The 23,969-nt window shown below is 40.6% G+C and overlaps 1 protein-coding gene and 2 pseudogenes across 1 annotated transcript in view; 1 reads left to right on the top strand and 2 right to left on the bottom strand.

Annotated features, from left to right (window-relative positions):
- Positions 1–23,969, bottom strand: part of TRIM37 (tripartite motif containing 37) — a 211,563-nt gene that overhangs the window by 145,896 nt on the left and 41,698 nt on the right. Inside the window, 2 exon segments of the mRNA XM_088449534.1 lie at positions 14,016–14,138; positions 16,706–16,793. Of these exon segments, the coding sequence (XP_088305660.1) occupies positions 14,016–14,138; positions 16,706–16,793 (211 nt within the window).
- Positions 5,490–5,607, bottom strand: LOC148502667 (5S ribosomal RNA; annotated as a pseudogene).
- On the top strand, positions 7,357–7,474 carry LOC148502666 (5S ribosomal RNA; annotated as a pseudogene).

Here is a 23,969-nt window from a genome sequence, read left to right as displayed (position 1 = left end):
GCCCGCACAAGATAGAGAAAGAGATAACACCGTCCCTAATTGTCGAACTGACAGGAGTAGGATTGGTGAGAGAATAAAGTAGGCCAACTAGGTCAAATAATAATACACAAATTGTGAATGAAATATCCTAAAGGTTCATAAGAACTGCCTAACTCCACCAGGCAGACCAATAGTCAGGCATAGGGAACCTGGAGGAAAAAGCTAGTATCTTCATAGACCTACACCTTCAAACACTTTGTTTTACAACTCCCCTCCTATACCAAGGATACCTCAGATATACTCAAAAACATAAATTATATAAAACTTGAGGATGGCCAACTACTGGCCAGCCTTGATGTGGAGGCCCTTTATACAAGTATCGATCATTCTCTGGGGATAGAGGCAGTAAGATACTTCCAGGATATGGAGGACCACAATGAATTTCAAGATTTTTTTTTGGAATTGCTACATTTTGTACTACACTACAATATCTTCACCTTCGATGATAAATTCTTTCTGCAGACCAGGGGCACTACGATGGGCGCAGCTTGTGCACTGACTATTTAGGGTGGTGGGAGTGGGAACATGTGTTCAATGAAAACAACGACCCCTACACCCACCACATTATAGCCTGGCACTGCTACATAGACGACATTCTTGTCATATGGGATGGTGAAGAAAAACTCATTTTCGAGTTCATCCAGCTCCATAATAATAACACCCTCAATTTGAGACTGACATGAGATCAGCGATACCATGATTACCTTCCTGGACTTGAAAATTTACAAAACCCTTGAGGGAACCCTTGAAACCGAACTTTTCAGAAAACACGGCTACTAATAGCATATTTCATCAAACTAGCTCACATTTTCCACCTACAGTGGAAAACATTCCTAAACAGCAGAGGAAAATACAACGGAGACTATTAGATTTGTGGGGGATTTTTGCCAAGAGAGTGGAGAACCATAAGGAACATCATCCAGAAACATTGGCACATTCTCCTCTTGGATGAAGATCTGTCTCCAACCGATGGTGATCAGGTAGCCACGAGCTGGAGACGGTCCCCAAACCTACATGATGACCTCACCCAGAGCCACTATAGACGAACCATCTCTCAAACTCCACCTATCAAAGGCTCCTATCCCTGCAAATCTTGCAAGACATGCCCGCATATGACCAAAAAGAAGGAGGTCATTGATAAATATGGTACAACCATCCCGATTGAGAACTACATAAATCATAGAACCAAGGGAGTGGTGTACTGCATTACATGTGAATGTGGTACAAGATATGTAGGCATGACAACCAGGATGCTTAAAGAAAGGATCCTGGAACACATAGGTACTGTAAGAAACGCCCCTTCAGATCTAATGGAGGATGAAACAACTGACATCTGTAGCCAGACATTTTAATTATAAACATAGGGGAGACTTGAAGAATTTTAAAGCTTTCAGATTAGGAGAGATTAAATTAGGCATAAGAGGAGGTGACCTGACTAAAGAATTACTTCAGAGAAAGTCCATTGACTTTCAGGTTGGGGGCCCTCACACCTGGTGGCCTAAACAAATATATTAATTTCAGTCCTTTTTCTTTGACAACTTCAGTCTCTGGATAAAGAATCCCCCCTCTGTGCCCTCTTCCCTTTCTCTTACTGATTTATTTTGTTACCAGATAATTATTTTAATATTATTACACACACTTTTTGCATGTTTAACATTCTACAGGGTCCCAGTTAATTAACATCATGAAAAGGCCTCAAAGTCTAAAAATTAACATATAGGATTGTATATATTATATAGTGTATGTCACGGAGTACTATGTCTAAGCTACTGGGGAGTAGGATGGGGAGTGTACGACCCTGGGGCAGACACGGGGTGGGGGGGGGGGTGAGTGGTAGAGGGGGTAGTGTATGTCCTGGGTACTATTTCTAAGAGGCTGGGAAGTAGGGAGGTGAGAGTACATCCCCGAGGTAGGCAGGAGGGGGGTGGGTATGTGGTAGAATGGGTAGTTTATGTCCCTGGGCTGAGGGGTACAGTATATCTAGAGGCCGAGGGGTAGGGCGGGTTACAGGTATGTTCCATAGGTGGGGTTGGAACTAATTCGTCTATCGCCTGACCCACCAGAGATAGCAGTTGGAGTACAAGCTCCATACACTCTGCCGCTGGGGGCAGAATGGGAGTAGTAATAACGGGAAGCAGGGGGCAGGATGGGAGTAATAGTGGGAAGCAGGGAGCAGAATGGTGGGAATAGTAATGAGAATTAGAGGTCATGATGGGAGTGCTAGTGAGAAGCAGGGGGCAGGATGAGTGTAGTAGTGGGAAGCAGGGGGCAGGATGAGAGTAGTAGTGAGGAGCAGGGGGCAGAATGGGAGTAGTAGTGGGAAGCAGGAGACAGGATGGGAGCAATAGTGGGAAGCAGGAGCATGATGCGAGTAGCAGGTAGGAGGTGGCAGTATTGGGAAGCAGGGGCACAATGGGAGTAGCAGTTAGAAGCAGGGGGCAGGATATTAGTGGTGGGAAGCAGGAAGAATGGGTTTGGAAGGAATTTACCTGAAAAAGTAATATCTGCAGAGCTCATGTGTGCCAGCAGCCGTTCCGCCCTCCGTGTAGTACAGGCAGCCCTGTGCCACTGACACCCGGCTCATTCTTCAAACTACAAAGCTGCAGCGCGCACGCACCCTGCAGCGCACACAACTCTGCACTCCTCAAGCAGCCCCAGGCGGGCCGGGGACGGACAGACAGCCTGACCCATCCCATAGAATAAGGGGGTAGGCGGGCAATGGAGAATGAGGGAGGGGACACAGGAGGTTAGGGGACTTCTGGGAGCTGGGAGGCAGCTTCCCGGAAGTGCGGCAACCGGGCCGGTGTGGCCCGGCTGCTGCAGAGTGAAGTTATGAATTGGCGCAGACCGGCTCGCAGTGTCAGCCCGACCGGCCATTTTGCGGAGCATGGGACCGGCCCAGCGGGAACTTTCCCACTGTCCCGGTGGCCCAATCCGCCCCTGTATATATCAGTATCACTATTTTATGGGGGATTAGCATATGATCAGAATGATATTTGATATGTCTTAATTAGGTGGAGTACTCCACTTATTTTATTACCACCCAATCTATTTTCCCCACACTATATAACAACTAATTGGTTTATGACATCCTGTATTACACTGGAACTGGTGGTTCTAACTGCATTTAGCTTCAACCCATATATATTACTGACACTGACTCAGGATTCTAATGAAACCAATTGTGTGTTCTCTCAATAAATCAATTTATTGCTCTCATACGATCTTACTTTATATTTGGCCCATCTTAAATTTCTAATAATTTACTTAATTATGTTGCTGGTCATTTTATATGTGAATGGATGTATCCTATACTTCTACATATTACTGACAATTGGAAGTCATGGCAGGGTTGTCTTAACAGCAGTGTGGGCCCTGGGCAAATCAATGCACTGGGGCCCCTACCCACCCATTCACAGGAAATTTTTTTAAAATGGTTAATAAAATTAAACCCTCCTGCATGCCCATCAGACCTCCCACACATGCAGAGAGACTGGTCTGAAGCCGGCGCATGAAGTGAAACTGGGACTGAGGTGAGTACTAGTCACTGAGAGGGGAGGGGGGGGATGGGGTGGGGTAGGTTAGATCAGAATACAGTGCACCGGCGGCCGGCTCATAAACATTTCACAAATTTACCAAATGGCCGCGGCTGCCCTTGGGCAACTGCCCAACAAGCCCAATGGAAGAGGTGGCCCTGAGTCATGGTCTTAATTAAACCCAATAGGGTGTATATACAGTGGTGGCCAAAATTGGAGACTTTTTGAAATGTGAATGTTTTTCAACTTCGAATGCTTATAAAAACTGTTACACTTCATGCAGTGCAATGATTCATATAATCAAATTAAAGGAAATTTAATGCTGAATTCAACACAATAAACAGAGGTCAAATATTTGCATTACAAGGGAAGTTATGCAGTGAAAACAACACTTAGGGTGAAAATCCCTGTGTACTTATGTTACTGTCCGATCAGTATTTCGTTGGGTATCCTTTATCTTTCAAGACAGCAGCACAGCGATGTGGCATTGAGCCAACCAGTGTTTGGAGCTCTTCCTTCTTTATTATGTGGTGCCATGAGACAATTATAGCCTCAATTGTCTTTTATTGGATGGACGCCTCAGATGTACCAGTTTTTTCAAACTGAACCACAAATGTTCTATGGGGTTCAGGTCTGGGCTGTTTCTTGGCCATCCCAGCACCTGTATGTCATTCTCGGTGAACCACTGTTTGCATATCCATGCAGTGTGGCAGGGAGCTGAATCCTGCTGGAAAAAAAATGGGGCATTATCTGGAAAAAGATCCCTGATAGAAGGTAGAAGTTTTGGTTGTAGGATGGTGTCAATGTACTTTCTGCTGTTCAGTGTGTCATCTATGACATAAAGGCGGCCTACAGCATCTGCTGTCATACATGCCCAGATCATAACACTTGTAGGATTCTTTGTCGTCGCTTGAATGCAATCTGGATGTACCTCTTCCCCGATGAGACGTCTCCAATATTTTCTCCCATCACTGCCCAATATCGATATCTTAGTTTCGTCACTCCATATCACTTGTTTCCACTGACCTTCTGTCCATGCAATGTATTTTTTGCCCACTGTATTCGTTTCTGCTGCTGCTTTTTTTTCAGAAATGGCTTTTTTCAGGGAATCCTACCTTTTAAAGGCCAACCTCCGGTTGTCTTCTCCGTACCGTTCTTGCACCGACAAAAACACTAATTGCACTCAGGTCACTGCTAATGGCCGCAGGTGACATCCACCGGTCCCTAATGCAAATTTGTTTTATTCTCCTATCATTAACAGCTGTTGTGCACTTTTTCCGGCCTTTTCCTTCTTTGTTTTGTATAGATTGTGTTTCCTGATCGCGTAAACAAAATTTTCGTAATCCTGATGTCACATTCCCACCAATTGCTGCATACGAAAGACCATTTTCACGGAACACCACAATCCTGGATCTCTTCCTGGGTGAACAGTCACAACTTTGCCTGGACGACATTGTTGTATTTATTTTTTTACACCGTCGTTAACACTAAACGATACACACAAACATCCAACCGTAATTGCACTTCAGTAACCAACTTTGTTCTGCAAAATAAAACAGCCAAACTGACCTTTCCCACCTCTGAACATGACTTTGCACCTGCTCATAAACTATTCAAACACAAAGAAAAAAGTAAGGCTCTTTTTGTGGGGCACACTTAAAAATTTTTTTAAAAAATATTAAGTTTAAAAATTAACTTTTAATGTGAATATTAAAATAATATTTAGAGGTACCAATAATAACAATTGTAAATAAATTGGCGAAAATATTTATTAAGACAATTTCTGCAATTCACATACCACACAAGAAAAATAGTGGATATACTATATTGAAACAGAAAAGTACCATGGAGATTGGTATACAAGTTACACCATGTGCCGTCCTATTAACCCCAATGAAACAGTGCAGATATTTTATCCTACAGTACCTGGTCTTCCTAGACGGTCTCCCATACTAGTACTAACCAGGCTTTTACCGTATCGCTTCCAAGATCAGACGGGTTTGGGCATGATCAGTAAAATATGACTGTAGGTTTAATTGGTGTCACTGAAAGTAATTGGGGATCTGCCCTATGCACAGGACATATACTTGTAGAAAAAATGTAGGACTGTTTGCAACAGAAACTCTCAGATCAAATCCCAATATACACTGAAAGTCAGCGCTGGTCAGAAAATATCCTAGTGTGTACACTGGTCTTTTGACATGTCCAATTGCACTATTTTCTCTCTTTGCATTGGAGGCATGGGGTGACCTGTTCTTTCTTTTATTTCTAAACCTCAATTGGTCATTCCAACAGATTGAATCAATCTGGTTTCGTTCTTACTGACTACAACTACCAGCAAGCATTGCGACCGCTCTGACTCATCTTATTGGCTAACCGGATCAGGTGGTGTTTTAAGATCGATTAAACATAATTTTGATAGCGGATATATAACACTACAATATAGTTTAATGGTAACAATGCTCCGGATATGTGGGCGGATTTGCTGCTATCGATTGTTATATTGACAGTCTAATTTATTTGATTAGCGTTTTTGGTTGATGTCGCGATCACTTTGGACCAGGATTTTGCTCGTAGATGATATGGATTTCCGTTTTGGTCCCTTTTATTGTCCCCTTAGGATATTAAGTGGTCCATCACGTGGTGTTATTTGATTACAATTACCAGCAAACATTGCGGCCGCTTTGACTCATCCTATTGGCTAACCGGATCAGGTGCTGGTTTGATGAAGCATATCCCTGAATACGGGGGTGGAGTTACTATTCTGACCAGCGCTGACTTTCAGCGTATATTGGGATTTGATCTGAGAGTTTGTGACGTGTATACTACACACGTATAAAAAACCCTGCTAAATGCTATGAAGTTCAGAGGTGAACAAGCCTCAACATGGGCGAAACGCGCGTCCTCGGCTGATGACTAATCTGCTTATGTTTCTTTGAGACCGAGTCAGTGCACGGACGGGACTCATTATCACTCCACACTGGTATCGTATGTTACTAGCAGATGCTCTGTTTGATTAGTTCTAATCAATACTTATCTTATTTTCATGTGACCATTTGCACCTTGCTACTAGGGGAGCCAATAATTTCAGTTTATATTCTTCTTTGTCAGCTTGCGGAATTTACATTTATTTCCATACACTGTTTATGGTTTATTGTATTTATTCAGCCAATAGCTGATTATTTGGTCTGACAAACGTATATATTTTTTCAGGTTGCAAATATGCTGACAGATCATTAATTGGGTTAGCTTAATTATTGAGGTTGAAACTCTTATCTGATGAACTGTTATATATATGATGTTTCTTCCTTTATGCTGACCGATTGTTAATTTTTGCTCCAACCCAATCATGTACTCTTGAGATCTATGTGGGATATTTAACCCCATTACCCCTTACCCAGCAAAACTAGGGTGTTGATATATTTATGTTGAGCACATGTATGTAGCTTAAGATACTTTTGGGCGCTGCTTTCAATTAATTTTTGTAACATACGTAATCCATTTACCAATGTTTTTCACTTTTGTTCTTTTATGGTTGAATACTATTTGATTCAGAATTTCTATCATATGTGTTGTACACCGATGTTATTTTCGATATTCTCAGTTATATCATTTACTATGTTACGTGTACATCACCAGTAAGGTATGCTGCTGCATTCCTTCTTTTGATTTATCACTAATTAATTGGACGTTTCTGTTGCAAACAGTCCTACATTTTTTCTACAAGTATATGTCATGTGCATAGGGCAGATCCCCAATTACTTTCAGTGACACCAATTAAACCTACAGTCATATTTTACTGATCATGCCCAAACCCGTCTGATCTTGGAAGCGATACGGTAAAAGCCTGGTTAGTACTAGTATGGGAGACCGTCTAGGAAGACCAGGTACTGTAGGATAAAATATCTGCACTGTTTCATTGGGGTTAATAGGACGGCACATGGTGTAACTTGTATACCAATCTCCATGGTACTTTTCTGTTTCAATATAGTATATTCACTATTTTTCTTGTGTGGTATGTGAATTGCAGAAATTGTCTTAATAAATATTTTCGCCAATTTATTTACAATTGTTATTATTGGTACCTCTAAATATTATTTTAATATTCACATTAAAAGTTAATTTTTAAACTTAATATTTTTGAAAAAATTTTTTAAGTGTGCCCCACAAAAAGAGCCTTACTTTTTTCTTTGTGTTTGAATATATACTGTTTTAGGCTGTGGGAGCACCACCAACACTGAGTTATGATGATTTATATCTACAAATGCAATATGGTTGGTTATAATATTCTTTAATATTTTCAAAAAAAATTTTTGGGTTCTGTGCGGAATCTCCCCTTTTTCCTTTTTACCTGCTCATAAACCACAGCTGATTGGTCCTCAGAACGACGATTCCGATTGGCTGGTAGTAGCTCTTACTACAATGCGCTTCTTGAATCTCACGCATCTCTGCTTTTTTGTCTGACTGAAAGTAGCATAACTTCCCTTGTAATGCAAATATTTGACTTCTGTTTATTGTGTTGAATTCAGCATTAAATTCCCTTTCATTTGATATATGAATCATTGCACTGCGTGAAGTGAAACAGTTTTTATAAGCATCCAACGTTGAAAAACATTCACATTTGAAAATGTGTCCGCAATTTTGGCCACCAGTGTATATATCCAGTCCTCTACAAGACACTTCATTGATGTAATCAAGCCTTGTCTGCAGGCGAAACGTACGTCATCACCAATTAACTGTCACATGACACGGTTGGCCGGGCACTATCCCGCAGACTGCATGTGAGATTCTCCCCGAAGTCCCAAGCCACCCCGTCAAAGACCTGAATCGCAAAACGCCCTCCCCCTCCTTAGCTGCACAGCCATTTGGGCTTTAACACAACACGAGTGGATACATCCAGCCACTGATCTGAGCTCAATCAGTTACCTACCTGGATCACAGCCGTCTGCCTCTGCACCAACAGCATTTAGATGCCCTGCATACCGCTACTTTGCAAACTTGGTGCACCACGGAAGCAACGCAATTTCTGTGCTGCTTCCACCACAGGATACCCCAGACGGCCAGCCTTAAGAGGTATTCTCCAGACATTCCTAACCACAGGTAAACTTTCTGCACTCTCTCATCAGCTATCCGACCGTGCCTGTCCTGCAATGTCCAGGATATCAGGATAGACATGGTCTGTGCATGCTGACAGCAGAACTGCATCTTTCCCTTTCTTCCCACCAGCTGCCAACCCCGCTATCTCATCCCATGTCCTCTGTTTTGACACAAGACGCGGAGACAGCAGAAGCGGGGGGAGACATTATCTGGGTCCCTTTACTGTACCCTCTGTCAATTTTTATACTTTATATGACAGTTTCTTTTAAGTTTGCACATCATCCAGTCCGTCCTGTTGCTTTGGAGGTTCTTTGTTCAATGTATACAAAAAACTGTTTTGAACATATGCCTATCATCTACATAAATTAAATATTATTTTTTAGGCGACACTGTGATATATATGTTTACATGCTAACCGGATTTATTCCCAACTATGTATCAAGGGTTAATAACCCTCTGTTCTTAGGACCTACAGCTATTACAATCTCCGTTTTATTCCCAAGCAATCAGCATTTGGTTTTCAGCTATATATTTTGATACAATAACTTATTTGGTCTAATACTGTTGGTTCTCTACTCTGTAGTGTTTACCTACCTGTTTCACATCACGCTCCCAAATGTCTGAGAGATATGCAGATCTAACGGCCTTGTTTGTTTTTTGCTGAATCTATGCTGGACTCATTTGCTTTTTGGTAGCGACAAATGCATAGCCGCCTATTTCCCTGGTGATCTAGTGAGGGCATGATAAACCGCACAGTCACTAGCCCCTGCACTCACCCCCAGCAGCCTCCACTTACTAATAGTAATGGCAACTGTGAGATGCAGAAACAGTGAAGGTAAAATTATAAAATGCAGGTAAATATGCAGAAAAAGAAGGACAATGCTTGTAAATATAAAGACTACAATCCGAAAAAATAATCAAAAAATATGACCAACAGGACTATAATACCATAAAAAGCACTGTTTATATACAATTGTTGAGAATCAATGATAAAAAGCAATGGCAGTGCAGATATAAATTACTATGGAATACAAAAAAAATGGCAATATGACAGCAATGATATAAAGATAGTTGTGCATAATAATAATCATCAACAAGTACAGGAAGCAAAGGGGTTTAGTAAGAAGTGTCAGGATGTTCTTACATTCCCCTCAATATTTTTGTGAGGCACTACGTACCCAGTTCCCCTTTCCCACCCTTCTAATTTCTTTCCCAACCTACTTCCTTTGTCACCCCTCTTCTTTTCTCCTCTAGCGAGTTGGAGGCTATAGCATTTCTGTCCCATCTTCTGTGAACTTCTCACTGCTTGCCGCAATTCCACTGACTGTAGCTTCCATGGACGTTGAGGAGTCTCAATACACCCCTGAAACGGTTGCACTTGTTCCGCTCAATTTGCAGCAGAAGCAGATATAGTCCTACTGCAGGAGACAAGACTTTAGTGAGCCTGGTCACCCCTCTCTGCAATCCAAGCGCTACTCACCAGTGTTATACTCATCCCAGCAAATCCAAACAAAATGGTGTCACTATTTTAATATATAACCGTATATGCCCTTTGTCCAATACTGTCTATACTAATTCAGACGGTCGTTACATCATTTTAGCTGGCAGGCTTGGCCACCTGGATACCACCATTGCCAATGTTTACACCCTCCACACAGGTCAGCAGCGCTTTTTAAATTTATTTTTTTTTTTTTTTTTGCCACACTCCATAAAAGGTGTGAGGAATACTTATTTCTGGGAGGGGGCATTAATGGTGTTCTTGATCTTGCTTTGGACAAAACTGCCTCCCTTATTCGCCCTCGTACTTGCCCGGTATATCAATCCCTCAACAAACCTGTTAAGGAATCCATTCTCTTTGACACCTGACGTGCGCTCAAACCCTCCTCCAGAGACCATACTTTAACTTGTCTCCACACCATACATATTCTAGGATTGATCTGCTTCTCTGCAGTTCCCTTACCTCCAAACATCTAGTTGACTCCATTGTCTCTAATCCCTGGTCCGATCATTCAATTATCACCTCCACTTTCAATTTACTTGACACTCCGGTCACCCGGCGCCTCAATGAAACCCTCTTAAAGATACCTCACTTTCAAAATTACAATTAAAGCGATCTTAGAAAATTACTTCTCCCTCAATATTCAGGACTCTTGATGCACCCCCTTGGTGTGGGAAGCCCATAAATCTGTTGTAAGTGGTCATATTATTACTTATGCATCGCATAACAGTTCCTGAGAACTCTTACTGAACAGCTTGGAATCCCTCCACGGAATCTATATACAAACAGCTTACATATGCGAAATCCACCCTTAATGCACTTCTCTCTGGGAAAGTTGAGAAACCCCTTCATTGGCTAAACCAACGCTTCTATGAGAAGAGAAACAAAGCATATACTTTACTAGTCAAGTAATTGATGGCTTGTAAAGTGGTCTCAGCCATACACGCTCTTCAGGACCCTACTGGTTGCCTACAGTATAACCCAACTGACATTCATAATATTTTTAAGGATTATTATACTCACCTTTATAATGCTCATGAGTACTCTTGCCAAGATGCTGGTCACCAATCCCCACCCCCTCCACCCCTGACTATTTGTCCTCTTGCGCCAGGTCCTGGGTTGATTTTGTCACCTCTATACTGTATTTCTGGGTCTCCTTGTAACTGAACAGGATGTCTCCAACGCCCTTAAATCTGAAACACCCTCCAAAGCTCTGGGCCCCAATGGACACTTTTTCGTACCACAAGACTTTCCAGGTGTCACTCATCCCTCACCTCATGACTATATTTACCCAGGTCCTCGATGGTAAATTTATTCACCCTGATACCACTAAGGCCAAAATCACAGTCATACCAAAACCTGGTAAAGATCCTCAATAGGTTTCCAACTACTGCCCTATATTGCTACTGAACACTGATCTGAAACCTTTCGCCAAGATTCTTGCAAATAGACTGAACCCTATACTACCTACCTTCATAAATCAGGATCAAGTGGATTTTGTGCCAGCCTGGCATGTGCTCGATAAAACCAGGCATACGGTGGACATTATAAATCACATTAATGTAATTAAGTTCCCTTTGTTGCTCCTAGTCCAAGAAACAAAGAAGGCCTTCGATAGGGTCTTTAGCCCTTTATGATTAACACCCTTCTTCAGTTTGGCCTCGATGGTAAATTTATCCAAGTGATTAAGGCTCTCTATCATAGCCCCATTACTTTAGTTTGGCCAGGGGCCTTTTCTCAGGCTCCTTCAACATCACAAATGGGTCCAGGCAAGGGTGTCGTTTCTCACCTATTTTATTCGCTCTTGTCATTGAGCTGCTCGCTTGTAGGATCCGGGCAAATCCAGACATTTCCGGTATCGTTGTCGGCAGTTCTCATTATAAACTTTCCCTTTTTGCTGGTGACATTCTCCTCAATTAACTAATCTTTTGATCTCTTGCCTGAACCTCTTTCATGAACTATGCCTTACGAGCGGTTATCTGGTTACAAGGTCATTCACGACAAATCCGAAGCCCTGACCCACTACAATTGAATTTCACCTTTACGTGGACAGAAAGAATCCCTTAAATTCTTCGGAATCCACCTAACTAAAATTTAAGACCAGTGATATAAGACTAATTTCCCTCCTCTCTTTCAGGTTGTTAACCAAGATATTTCCCATTGGCAAAATATTTTATATCCTGGGTAGGTCGCATCAAGGCGATAAAAATGAATGTTCTCCCTAAATTGCTATATCTTTTTCAGGCACTCTGCATTGTGGTCCCTGCCCGAGTGTGTTCTGCCCTTCAATCCATTTACTGTAAGTTTATTTGGAATAACAGGAAACCTTGTATACGCAGAGATATCCTTATTAACAGGTCTACTAACAGGGGGTTGGGTTTTCCCGCTGATTTCCAAATACTATCAGGCTTCTCGACTTAGTCAATTAGTCGCTTGGCATTCCCCAAGAGAAACTAAACAATGGGTGGATTTAGAGAGTGACCTTGGTAAGGTGGACTCAACCCGACCTGAAAATGCACTACAAGTTCCCACAGTCACACTTACACTTTTTGCCTGGGACTCCCTCTCTGTTAAATATGCTCTCCTCAGACTCCCCTGTGGCAACAACCATCTATCCCTCCAGGTCAATCTTCTCATATGAAGTCTATCTGGACTGCAGTCAGCATTACCCGGTTACGGCAAACCTCCAGTAGATTTGCTTCGCAGTCTTTTACGGCTATACAGGAGAGGCACTTACTGCCTCACTCCTATCAATATCTTCAGATTAGACACTTTGTCATCTGCCTCTCTTCTTACCATTGACTCCTTCAGTAATCCCACGCTGATGGAACGACTTTGTATTTACCAGCCCATCACAAAGAGGCACCATTTCCTATTTGTAAAACACAGTTTTAACCCTGGACTTCCAGAACGCCCACAAATTTGCTTGGAAAATGGACCTGGGATCACCTCTGGGTAAGAAAGCTTTGTAAACGATTAGATCCACCATATCAAAATGTTCCAATAGCGTTTCCATTAAAGAGAACTCCTATAAGATGTACACTCGTTGACTTCTTGTCCCTGAACATTTACACCGAATGTAACCTAGCTCTTGTGACCTGAGTTGGTGTCAATGTGTGTCTTGTCCACTCATTGTGCCATTTTGGGTGATGATTTAATCACATAAGTTCTGTTGCGGCTTTGAACTCTCCCCTCACCCCGGCTGCACTTCTCCAATAAATTGAACCTGAACATCTCCCATTCAGTGAAATATCAGATTCCTTGCGCAAGGAAACAACCTACCCCTCCGTCTCGTCAGGAGCTCATACATAGGATTTGGTTTGTGTTATAAAACAAAATATATACCTTCTCCACTTTTTTTTATTTTATTATTCTCCTGTTCCGACTACTAGAGGGTACATTTACCTACATTTCAAACCCTCTATTAAATCTACCTAATCCCCCTTTCAAGACCCCCCATCGCTTCATGCCTCTGTTGAGATTATCCTGGAGGTGGCCTTATCAGACCCTCTAGCGTTGTCAGGCTCCCACCCCCCTTGATCTTCCTATTGAGTTAGTTTGAGGCAATTGAACAAATTGGGAAAGAAGTTCATACTTTAAGTATCAGTAAGAGGCACCATCATTTGTTTAGTGAAGCTACCCTTTTAGGAGTCTGTATCAAACAATTATAGGTTTGCCAATTTGTTAATTAATATTTTATTTTATTTTTTTTTAATCATTTAGTGACTACAGCAAATCTCCGCAGATAGAACTGTAGAGAGTAATTCTATTATACAGTTCTTACATTGTTCATGATAAATGTTAAACCAACAACAGTTAAATATCATTATACAATGGTCTCTTACCACTTCCTGCACAAGACTAATTAACTCCATTAGACGTCGTCGAAGTTTGGCCACCTCTTCATTTACTTTTGTGACATGCTGCTCATAGATTTCAGCAAGTGGTTTGAAAGTATGTCCTCCATGCTAAAACAACAAGCATCAGAATTATAACTTATATTTGTATTATTACGATGAAGGCTTTTTTATGCCTATAAAACGCACTAAGAAATAGTCATCACAGCAACCTCCAAGTAACACATGTCATGGTTCTTCATGTGGGCAGCAGAGGAGGTGCTCTGCTGTTAGTTGTCTGTGTGTCATCTCCTAAGAGAGAGTAGTTGGTCAACCTCAAGAATGAGTGGAAAAGATTTAATAAGCATACTAATGCAATTTGTGACTCCTAAATTAAATATTTGCCATTTGTAACTGTTAAAGCTAGATATCTTGCATGAAGGCATTTACTTAAATAGGTTACAAATAATGATCAGCCAATCTGAATGTATGAGATCTGATTGTATGCTATTGTGATTGCACCATTCCTGGGACTTGTTCTGTATGTCAATAGGATAACTTTGGCGACCCTGCAGAAATGATCACACCGTGCAGTTATGGAATATAATCAATACAAAGTTCTTACTTTAAATATACTTTAAAGTATATTTATAATTTTACATAACCGTATATTGATGTTTAGTCTTATTTTAATCAGCATTTAATTTGTATTGTTTTATAGATAAATACTGCATCTCTGCTGTAAATATAAATGTAATATTATTGATGTAATGTTCAAAGATCCCTTTGTTTGCAGTTAAGCAATGTAATGTGCTGCCCCTGAAACTCTATATTTCCTCCTCACCCATGATACTGTAAAACAAAGGAAATCCTGCATGGAAAAGTCATCAGCGGGGCCCGCAGGCTTTATGAAAATCCGGCTGCACACACAAAGGAGAAGGTCCTGAACTATCAAACATCGAATATACACTGCCGGTATCCAATGATTTTATTCCCTAAGGAGTATTTGAATGTGAACCTATAAATTGTACTGCAGTGACCTTTGGAAGTCAGTGCATTCAGAATTGAAGCCTTGTGTTGGTGCCAACCGCGCATGTGCATTGTAAGGGGCGGTACTCTATTTCTTTGTGCAAATAAATCTTTTGGACTTTGTAACTCCAAGTAAGCTGATCGAACTTCACAATATATCCCTGTAATCAACAGGTCGTGTCACATACAGAGCTTAGATTTTAATTTAGTGGATGGAGGGCCTAGAGTAGGAATATAAATTGTATGAATTAATTGAAGCCATAAGCAACCCACACTTCTTGTATTGGGAGAGCAAAATGGCTACTGACAGCCATTTTCATTCATGGTTCTAATGTGTATATCAGACATGAGGTGGTGTATCAGGCATGAAATGGTACAGGAATGTGGAAAGTAGACAAGCCAATCCTTTAGGCGTTGTCTTTTGCGATGTACGCCTGTGTTGAGTTTTAGAAAGTCTTTATCAGTAGTTAACCAATAGAGTAGTTTGAAGTAGGTTTATGCCCATATTAGTAAAAGTTAGTTGGGTATGACAAGTAGGATACTATATAAAGAGAGACAAAGGAGATTCCAGCAGCCTGCCCTTTGCCCGGATCAGTCTGCAGCTGGTGGCCAGGATATTGTTCGTCCAGCTATTTTGAATAGACTGAGGCTCCTGGATCATGTAACCATTTTATATTCCAAAGCTAAGTAACTATTATTCTTTTATATGTTGTTATTTGTTGTAATAAATTACATCAAGATACTGGTTTGTTTAATTAACTTTTTGTATCCAAGAACCTTATTTCGTTCCACCGGGAACACTTGTCAACATATATTTTATCCTCTCCAGCAGAGTGCTCGGAGGGGAGATGCAGCTGATCACCGATAGGAAAGGGCCGACTATGAAGATGAAGTGGGGTCAAAGTGATGCAACTCCCATAGAATTGCGATATATTGGCCATCCTCCCTCCTCATGGAGACGCAATTTGCGATATTATGTTTCCCATCCTGCCCATTGCAATAGAAAGTGGGCTGGATGTGGGAGGGTCATCTACTCTAACGGGAGTCCACGGACACCCGAAAATTGGGAGTCTTCCGGACGTTCAGGGAGAGTAAGAATGCAGTAACAATCTCCTTTTTACATGAGCTAAAACAAACAGTCTTTCCAAAATCCAGTTCTCAGGGCTCCCTAGCAGTGCATGTTTTCCACAACTCCTTGCTGAAGCACAGGTGTATTCATTACTGACTGACATTTTAAAATCTGCAGGTGGTACCAATTATTTAAATTGTGTTTATGTGAGGAGACCAGGAAAACATGCGCAGTTAGTGACTGGACTTGGAAACTGCTAAGCTGTAAAATTACATGGTATTCTGCCATTACTACATGATAATCAAAAATAACAAATTTCAATCAGCAAATAGATACTATGGGCCAAATAATTGGGTGAGAGTTTAGAAAATGTGAGAGAAAACTCACATTTTTAAAATTGGCCAATGTAATAAAGTCACAGAACATGCATATTCAGACTCAAAAAACTCTCAAGGTTTAAACTCTCATCCAGGAGTTTCCTGTATTGGAAATAAAACTTAATCAATGTATTAGTGTGACAGTTTTACTGCTAAACTCTCACATTTTCTATACTCTAATTACAATTGGCCCTATATCTCAGCTATAAAACAAATCTACTCACCATTCCCCCCCAAAGAGCACATTGATGACAGATGCAAATTTTACAAGTCCAACAAAATACACTGAGTTTTTCATGATGATTTTCACATCTGAAAAAAAAGAAAAAGGAGTAATAAAATGTAGATTTAAAGATCCAGTAAAAACACAACACTAGAAGGCATGAGACAAGAAGCTATGGGGTCTATTTACGAAGCAGTATTAGGAGACAGAGTGAAAAGTGATAAGGTGCCAGGCAATCAGCTCCCAACTGTCATCTCACAGGCTGAGTTTGAAAAATGACAGTTGGGAGCTGAATGGCTGGCACCTTATCACCTTTCACTCTGTCTCCTAATACTGCTTAGTAAATAGACCCCTAAATCTGTGATGGAAAAAAAAAAAAGTTAAATATCTAGATTTCACCAAATCATAAAATCTAAACTCACTTGACAAATACAGAAGTGATTTTACTTTGACATTATTTATGCAACGAGAATATATAAGCCAACATGGAGGAGCCACGTGTGGAAAAAAAATAAGCACATTCCACAATTCAGTAACTTGTAGAACCATATTTAGCAGCAATAAAATAATCATTTTCTCTCTTTCCCAGTCTCTTATGACATATGTGAAAACTGTGCATCAGGTCAGTAAGTCAGCTCTACAACGAAACAGGCAATAAGGTGGACGCCATCATGGCTTGTAAACTTAGGTTCAAGCAAACTGAAGATAGGATTTTTCCTATTAAGTACCAGGCGGAAAATCAAATTTTATTACCATGAATCCATCACTAATAAAGTATGTGAATTTTATGCTTTGCTATATGACCTGCAGAGACAAACTAATTCCCCCTACTAAGCTATCAGAAATGTAATTTGCCTCAACTTCTATTGTGGAAGCTCTCCATTCCTAATAAAAGTTATTTCCTAAACATCTAGCAGACACTATTAAATCTTCCAATGTAATTGCAGCTCCTGAACCCAACAGTTTCACTGCTCACTTCTAAAAAAACATTTATCTGTGTTTACTCACATACTACTCAGTTTGTAAAATGCAATTCTCTAGGGTCAAAATTTTCACAGTATCCCCATCATAGCAGAGATAGAGGTTATCCCCAACAAGGAGCATGCCACAACTCTATGTTCTAGCAATAGGCCAATCTCCCCTTTAAATATGCACCTAAGAATCTTCTTCATGTCCATAGTGTTCCACCTCATACATTTAGTGAGCAAAGGGGTCTCAACCTGTTCTGGTGGTGGCCTTGAACACAGAGAAGGCTTTTTATAGGGTTGATTGATCTTTCATGCGTCTAACACTCCAAGCCTTTGGTTTCAATTAAAGATTCCTGTATGGAGTTGCCTTTTTGTATTTCAACCCAATTGCCAAGGTCGTAGCCAATGGTTTCCCCTCTACCACTTTTAACATTCATAATGACAACACATGGGTGCCCCCTATTGACTCACCTGTTCTCCTTATCTATGAAACATTTGGCAGCTAGGCTGCATAATAACAGATGCTCTGGGATTGGAGTTGATCAGTGATCATAAATTGGCTCTATATACAGAAGATGTCTTGGTTATATCTGGCCTCTCTTCCCTCTGTACTTAACAAATTTCACATTTATAGCCAACTTTCTAACTTTCAAATGGAATCCAAATAAAACCAATGCCCTCTCTTTGAATGTCTATTCCAAAATGCTCCTCTTTCTTAAGTGTATCAACTTCCTCTGCTAGCAAACCCAAAAGCTAAAATATGTAGATGTTCATTTCTCCAAATCCTGTGACCAGATATTTGGTGCAAATTACCCTCATTTTATAAAAATTGCATGTAGAAACTTGTTAAACTAGAACAGTCAATTCATATCTTGGATTAGTCATGCTAATGCTATCAAAAAGAACAACCTTCTGTATTGCTGTATTTTTTCCAGACTATTCAAGTTAGCCTCTCGATCCTGTTCTTGAAAAATCTCCAGTGTTCCATGACTAAATTAAATTAGTCTGGTCTGGAAAGACCAGATCACGTGTAAAACGTACTATGGATGGAGCCTTGTGTTTACCCAACTTCCAGGACTACTACTTAGATGCTCAACTTAACGCAGCAGTCCTAGCGTGGGTGAGATTTTGAGGAGGATTCTAATCGGCTTTCTTTCACCATACAAATTTTTTTTTTATGGCCTTCATCTATGCATCTCCTTCCCACTCTCAAATGCACACTTTCGATATGGGATTATTGTGCTAGACTCTATGGGGTAAGTTTACTAAGATTCGAGATGGTCCCGATTTTCAAAGTGATTTATCTCGCTGGTACTCGCCAAAACTCGGGTGATTTTAATCCCTTTTTTTATTCCAAATTTACCAATAGGCGATTTGAGGCTAAACGAGTTTGCCGATGGTGAAGCAGAACGAGATATCTCTCCCGAGTAACTCGTTTTGCAGGAGATTACTCACCTGAGATTGCAGTGTTTTCTCTCAGCAAATCTCTCCCAAGCTAGCAGCCAGCACATATCAGTAAAGGTATGTGCTTGCTGCTTGTGTTTTAAGACTTGCAAAAAATAGATAAATGTTTAAAAAAAATTACGTGAGGTACCCCCCCAAAACACTAACCAGCCACGGACATGCCAGCTAGTCCTGGTTCTTAACATTACAGGGAAAAAAATGTGTAGGGTTCCACTGTAATTTAAGAACCAGTACCAGGCAGTAGGGACAGAGCTGGTTTTAAATATACGGAGAAAAAAATTGACGTGAAGTCCCCCGTATATATAAAACCAGCCCTGGACCTTTTCTAACGGGGAACTGATGCCACAGCCAGGGGTGCCCTATCACCGGGCTCCCCATACGCAGCATCAGCCCTGACCGTTAATTAGCCCAGGGATCCCTGGGGTAAAGGGGTCACCCTCTCCTAGGCTGATAGCCGGGGCTATCCCTGCCACCCCTGGGCGGTGGGTTGATAGCGTTAGGTGTAGTGTAATATTATCAACCCGCCACCCACAGCCCAGGGGTGTCCTGTGGCATCAGTCCCCCGTTAGAAAGAGTCCAGGGCTGCTTTTAAATATACGGGGGTACCTCACATCAATTTATTTCTCCGTATATTTAAAACCAGCTCTGTCCCTGGTGCCTGGTGCTGGTTCTGAAATTACAGTGGAACTCTACACATTTTGTTCCCTGTAATGTTAAGAACCAGGACTAGTTGCCAAGTCTGGGACTGGTTAGTGTTTTTTGGGGGGAAACCTAACGTAATTTTTTTTTTTACAAATTAACCCTATTTTAACTATTTACACAAATAAATTTACACAAATCACAATGATTTGTGTATGTTTCTGACCATCTCGCAGCTCAGGGGTTTGAGATTTGAAAAGTGATTTTGACAGAGTTTGCTCATATCTCACCTGAGCTTGTCATCCCGATTCTTGGTAAATTTGAGAGATGTAGGTTTTAGGTGAAAAGTACTTTCGATTTGGCCCGATGGTGATTTGATACGAGATTGCTATCTCACCCGAGTTTTACGAGTGAGATGAGAGAAATCTCTCTCTCTAACCTCACCCGACTTTACCTTTAGTAAATTTGCAAGCAGGAAAAAAAAATTAATAAATCACCCGAGATGGTCATCTCGATTCTTAGTAAATTTGCCCCCTATGATCCAAAACTTGAAACCCATGACAGCTTTAAAGTCTTCTCTCAATGTACTTAATCTAAACTCTTCAAAACATGGACCAAGAACAATATAAAGTTTTTGCACAATCATACCGTTCCTCATATATTAGTTTTTATCACTATCTCTAGCAATGACACCTGAACTCTTCTATTAAGGGCACAGTTGTAAACCTCAAAACACCACCTTAGAAATATTTTGCTTACAATAGATTCAAGTCAACAGGGGTTTATTTCATAATTAAATCACCTTCTGATTGCTTACAACTAACCCCTGAAGGAACCTCACAAGTTGGCCTGGGAGCGGGACATGGGAGAGTCCCTGTAGCCGGATTACTAGGTGCAAGCATCTTCCCTCAAGCTTCTGAAGGATGTTAAAGGGATCTCATATGGTGGTTGTTCCCAAAATTTTGGGGTTCTAGTACAACACATCCTCTATCAGTCAATGGCATTTCTATACAGTGTTGCTTCTCATACTCCCTCTTACCAATTTAAATTCTTAATATACAAAACCAGTTGTAGGTCTTGCTACATGGCTATAGCAGATAGCTGGAAGAAAATCTGCAAAATCCGACGCGTTATATAACACTACAGATGTATACACCTATCCTTTTTTTTGCAATATAGCACGAGAAACCCAGAGTGACTTAAACGTTCCGACATGGGCAGCAGTTCCCAAGCTTGAGAATTTTTCAACTTAACAACTGATCTGGCTAATATTTTTTTTAAAGCAAATTATGTAAATAAAAGCTATTTAAACCTGATAAAAATATATATAATTTTAACAAAAATTTTAAATCAAGTTTAAATAGCTATATCTATCTCTCTTTCTAAAATTATACACACACACCCACTACTGAGGAAAAGTTTTAGGCAGGTGTGGAATAAATGGTGCAAAGTTCAAAAATAGAAGTGTGTGCTAATAGTTTATTTTTATCAATTAACAAAATGCAAAGTGAATGAGCAGAAGAGAAATCTAAATCAAAATCAATATTTGGTGTGACCACCCTTTGCCTTCAAAACAGCATCAATTCTTCACTATCACCTTCTTTCCCCTTTTCGTGTGATGCCCTGGGGATGGTCCACGGCTGGAATTTTTTGGGGTACCTTGTGCCTTGGACGTGTACCCCTTAATGTTAGGGACGCCAGTATAGAGGAGCCTTGACGCTGGCTTGGCGCTTATTCATATATGTAACTAATCCTCTGAATTTCTATTATCAGTAGGATTCAAGTATTTTTGTTGATATTGCCGCAGGGTGCCTAAATAAACTTGCCTAAAAGTCAAAATAATTATTATTATTTTTGTTTCCTTATTGTTCATACAGTCGTTTATTTTGTAAACAAAGCCAATAAATAGGTTTTATTTTGTTACTGTGCAGTTAAATTGCAAATTCCTTAAAATATACTGGTGGGCTCAGACTTTTGACAAGGTGTGTGTGTGTGGGTGTGTGTGTATAATATATATATATATATATATATATATATATATATATATATAATGAAGAAAAGAAAGACTCTGCAAAAACTCTAAACCATGCACTTATTTCCCGCATTGACTATTGCAATAGCCTCCTTACTGGTCTTCCCAACAAACAGGCTATCGCCATTACAATCAATTATGAATGTAGCTGCAAGGCTTATCTTCCTTGCCAAACATTCATCGTCTGCTGCCCCGCTCTGTCAGTCCCTCCATTGGTTGCTTACTTTTACTTACACATAAAGCTATTAACGAAACCACACCAACATTCATCTCTTCACTCATCTCAAAATATCTCCTTACATGACCTCTCCACTCAGCGCAAGATCTGCGTCTCTCATCCCCACGCATTACTTGCTCCCACTCACGGTTACAGGACTTTCTTCAGGCTGCACCCACTCTATAGAATGCCTTACCACTTACAATAAGACTTTCCTCTAGTCTCTAATCCTTCAAGCATTCCCCAAAAACTCACCTCTTCAGGCAAGCTTATCAGATTCCAGAACCGCCCACATAACCTTCATTGCTTCCATATCTAATTACATGCCCTTTCACAGTCCACAGACAACCTCACACATTGTCTTTCTCTCACATCCTCATGACATTTGGCCGACATTCCGGTGTGACTGGATCATGCAGCCCACCAAGAAACTGTGCATTCTGGCTGGACCAAAATGCAATATATAGCACCTATCCTTGTGTATCAATGCCTATTTCCCTATAGATTGTAAGCTTGCAAGCAGGGCCTTCCTACCTATATATCTGTCTGTTATTACCCAGTTTTGTTCTATTAATGTTTACAATTGTAAAGCGCAACGGAATATGCTGCGCTATATAAGAAACTGTTAATAAATAAAAACAGATCTGAAAGAGGCATACATATAATTTAAAATACATTGCCAGTATTTTCCATGCATTGTCAAAGGTGGTATAGTGTATAGTATAGTTATGAACTTTGATTGAGCCTCTGTTGTGGAGGAGCGGTGATCTTGTAAATTCAGGCCTCCTCAAACCTTAGAATTGGCCAAAATAAGTGAAGAACAAAGCTACATGCCAACAATTTAAGCGATTCAAAAAAATAGCTCATATGAGCTTTTTATTCATGCAACTAGATATACAGCATGTATATCCAGCTGCTGTGGAACTACACACCCCAGCCTTCCCTGCCACAGTTTTGCTATTAGGGCATGCTAAAACTGTGTCAGAGCATGCTGGGATGTGTAGTCCCACAGCAGCTGGAGGACTGAATGTTGAATACCCATTATGTACAGGTAAACATCATACACAGGCAAACATATCAGCACAAGACAATGGCCCCTTTTTTCAGAGTAAAATGAGGCCATTATTTTGCCCAAAAATGAATGCCTTGCCTTTTTTTATAATGTATACCTGTCCATCTGGTTACATGAATGAAAAGCTCATATGAGCCATTCTATCAACAATTAAAATTGTTGGTGTGTAGCCATGACTTATGTTGGATTGTATTTCCCATGAATACCCTAACAAATTTGTCAGTGTATGATCCCTCCAGATCTCACACAAAAAGACACCTCATATTAAACTCAACACTTCCAAGCAGAAGTCGCCCCCCAATCCCCAACACCAATTTTTCAAGAACCTGTACTAACACTCTCCACCCCTTTTTCTTCTTCTTTCTCTTAGTTGTATTTCATACTTTGTATTGTTTTTATTCAACGTAATTGTACTGGTTTATGTCAGTTATTCATTATTAGTCAGTGTTCTAATTTCCCATATACGAGACTGACCAATGCTGACATTTTCATTTACTGCTGTAAAATATTTGCATGTTAAAAACTCATGATACGATATTTTAAAAAAATATTATGCTGATACAATAAAATCCACATAGAATCTAAGGTGTGCAAACCTGGTTAAAAGTTTTCAGATTCTACAGGCTCAATCCAATTAGGTGCAAATTATTTGCAGCGCAAGAAAGTGCATATTATATGCCGCTCTTCCGGTACCGCTGGACTCTCAAATTTTTGTTCACAGCCCCACAGGGCTGCAAGCACAACTGTTCGTCTTGTGTGAGATCAGGCCGCGAGGGGGGTGAATGGAGGTGCCGTTGTCGGAGTTTCTATGCCGTTGCAATGGCAACTTGACCCCTTCTCACCTAACTGGATCGAGCCCTATGTTTCAATTGT

This window comes from Taudactylus pleione, unplaced genomic scaffold (genome assembly GCF_031769625.1).
Source record: "Taudactylus pleione unplaced genomic scaffold, aTauple2 ptg000487l, whole genome shotgun sequence".
NCBI classification, from domain to species: domain Eukaryota; kingdom Metazoa; phylum Chordata; class Amphibia; order Anura; family Myobatrachidae; genus Taudactylus; species Taudactylus pleione.
Note: the sequence above shows the minus strand (reverse complement) of the source record. Positions and strands in the feature narration are given on the sequence as shown.